The sequence below is a fragment of the Trypanosoma theileri genome (genome assembly GCF_002087225.1).
Source record: "Trypanosoma theileri isolate Edinburgh chromosome Unknown TM35_Tth_25_V1, whole genome shotgun sequence".
NCBI classification, from domain to species: domain Eukaryota; phylum Euglenozoa; class Kinetoplastea; order Trypanosomatida; family Trypanosomatidae; genus Trypanosoma; species Trypanosoma theileri.
Genome location: NW_021639867.1, coordinates 419,099 through 421,483, shown reverse-complemented (window position 1 = coordinate 421,483; position 2,385 = coordinate 419,099). Strand labels below are relative to the sequence as shown.

The 2,385-nt window shown below is 42.6% G+C and overlaps 1 protein-coding gene across 1 annotated transcript; it reads left to right on the top strand.

Moving 5' to 3' along the window:
* Positions 1-638: 638 nt before the first annotated feature.
* Positions 639-2,021, top strand: TM35_000252390 (amino acid transporter; the record flags this gene model as incomplete). Its single annotated transcript, XM_029027830.1, has 1 exon — positions 639-2,021. One exon carries the CDS (start codon positions 639-641, stop codon positions 2,019-2,021), a length of 1,383 nt encoding a protein of 460 aa, XP_028881009.1.
* Between the last annotated feature and the right edge of the window lie 364 nt (positions 2,022-2,385).

The following is a 2,385-nucleotide window of genomic DNA, read 5'->3' as shown; positions in this document are numbered from 1 at the left end:
TTTTTTTTTTTTTTTTATTCCTTTGCTCATCAGCTTACTGTTGTAATTCGAATAGGGAAAGAGAGAGAAAGAGAGAAAAAGGGAGATAGTTCCGTTATGCCCTCGAGGCAAAAATAAGACCAAGACATGGGAATAGACAGCAAAGGTGTCCTGTTATGGGTATCTTTTCGTTCTGTTTTTCATTCCCTTTGATGTTTTTTTTTCTTTTGCTTACATGTTCCTTTCTCTTCAGTGAGAGGAAGGACGTGTCACGGAGAAACACTGACATTTCGCTGGTGACTGTTAGATTCATTTGTGCAAGATTGGCCAGCTCTTTGGTGCACGCAGAAACCCCCATTGAGTGTCTTTTCTTGAACAAGTGTGCTCATCTGTTATCTCAGCAATAATAATATATAATGATATATATATATATATATATATATGAATTCTCCGGATATATGATGTTTATTGCAATTGGGCAAAATCAGATACCAAGGAAAAAAGAATGAAAATGTTTCGACTTCTATGATAGTACGTAATATGCGTTTTCATAACTCCCTTTTCTCACCCTTGTTTTCCTTTTTTTTTGGTTAAGAATTCAGAGCGTGAAGCAAACAAACACACAGAAAAAAGAAACGGCTTTCCTCGTGAAGAAAGAAATGAATACAGAAGAATCTTTCCCTGGCAATGTCAACAGCCCTATAGATGGTAGTTTTGTTGCAGGAGAACACACAGCCCTACCTTCCTTGCCAGTGGGTGACAGCAGTGACAACAGCGACACCAGTCCCAAGAAAGCCATCAGTGGCAAGAGCCTTCGGAAATTTGTTGGGTCCATCATTCCGTACGGTGGTCTCCTTTCGACAACATTCAACCTTGCGAGTGCGACACTCGGGGGCGGTGTGATTAGTCTGCCTGCGGCCTTTCAGATGAGTGGTGTTGTGATGTCCATCATCCTGCTTGTCCTGGTGACGGCGTGCACAGTGTACTCTGTTGGTTTGATGATGGAGGCAGTTGAATTGACCGGCTACAACTCATACGCTGATCTTTCGAGGAACCTTTTCGGTCGGGGATGGGACTACTTCACGGTTTTCCTCACGTGGCTGTTCACCTTCGGTACCTGTGTTGGCTACGTCATTGCCATTGGCCATCTTCTGGAGCCTGTGCTGGACGACCCGTCTGTACCAGAGTTTCTCCGCACCAAGTCTGGAAATCGCTTGATGACGAGCTTGATATGGCTTGTGGGTATGTTCTCCTTATCACTGCCTAAGGAGATCAACTCTCTGCGCTATGCCTCCGCTATTGGAGTGATCTGCATCTGCTATTTCATCCTCTGTATTGTGATACACTCCGTTCAGCATGGCTTTAAGGGCGGGAGGCTCCGTGATGATGTCGCCATGTTTAAGTCAGGGAACAGCGCGATTGAAGGACTTTCCATATTCATGTTCTCGTACCTGTGTCACATGAACTGTTTCTCTATCTACGGCGAGATGCGCCATCCCAGCGCAAAGCGCATGACTCTTCACACGGCTTGCAGCATGACTATTTGTTGTATTGCGTTTGTGATGGCTGGCTTTTTTGGCTATGCCGATTTTGGAGCCGAGGTAACGGACACCATTCTTGTGTTCTATAACGTGCGAAGTGATGTTAAGATGGCCATTGCCTATGTGGGAATCGTATTGAAACTGTGTGTTGGCTTCTCGTTGTGTATGCAACCTGCACGAGACTGCTGCTACTACGTCCTTGGATGGGACCTGGTTACACTTCCAAGGTGGAAGAATTGCCTCTTCTGTGGCACAATGGCTCTATGCGCTCTGCTCCTTGGACTCTTTATTCCTGTATTAAACACTGTGTTCGGGTTACTTGGGAGTTTTTGTGGGGGTCTCCTCGGGTTTTCTTTGCCCGCTCTTTACCGCATGTACTGTGGGAACTGGGGGCTGACACAGGTGGGGGTGGTGAATTATGTGTGCACATATATCCTCCTCATTGCCGGGGTCGTTGCAGTTGTGTTTGGTACAGGAGCATCTATTTACGGAGTGTTTTAGAACGAAAAAAAAAAAAAACGTATTTTTCTTTACGAATATATGTTTTTATGCTTTGTTTGTTTCTTTCTTTTCTGGAAATCGTTTTGTCGTGTTGAACGTGTTTAGTGTGACCCACGCTGAAACCGTTTTTCCGAGAAGTTTTTTATAAGGGAGAAAATTTTTTGTGTTTTTTGTTTTATATTTGTTCACTCTTTTTGTGTCTTGAAATACTTTAAAATATTTCTCTTAGTAGTTTAAGGTGGTTTATGGAGGTTTTAATTTTGTTATTGTTTTTTTTTTTTAGTAGAGGTAAGGTTTGTTTGGCGAAAGAAAAGAGTTCTGTTTGTGTCGTTATTATTATTATTATTATTATTATTATTATTAT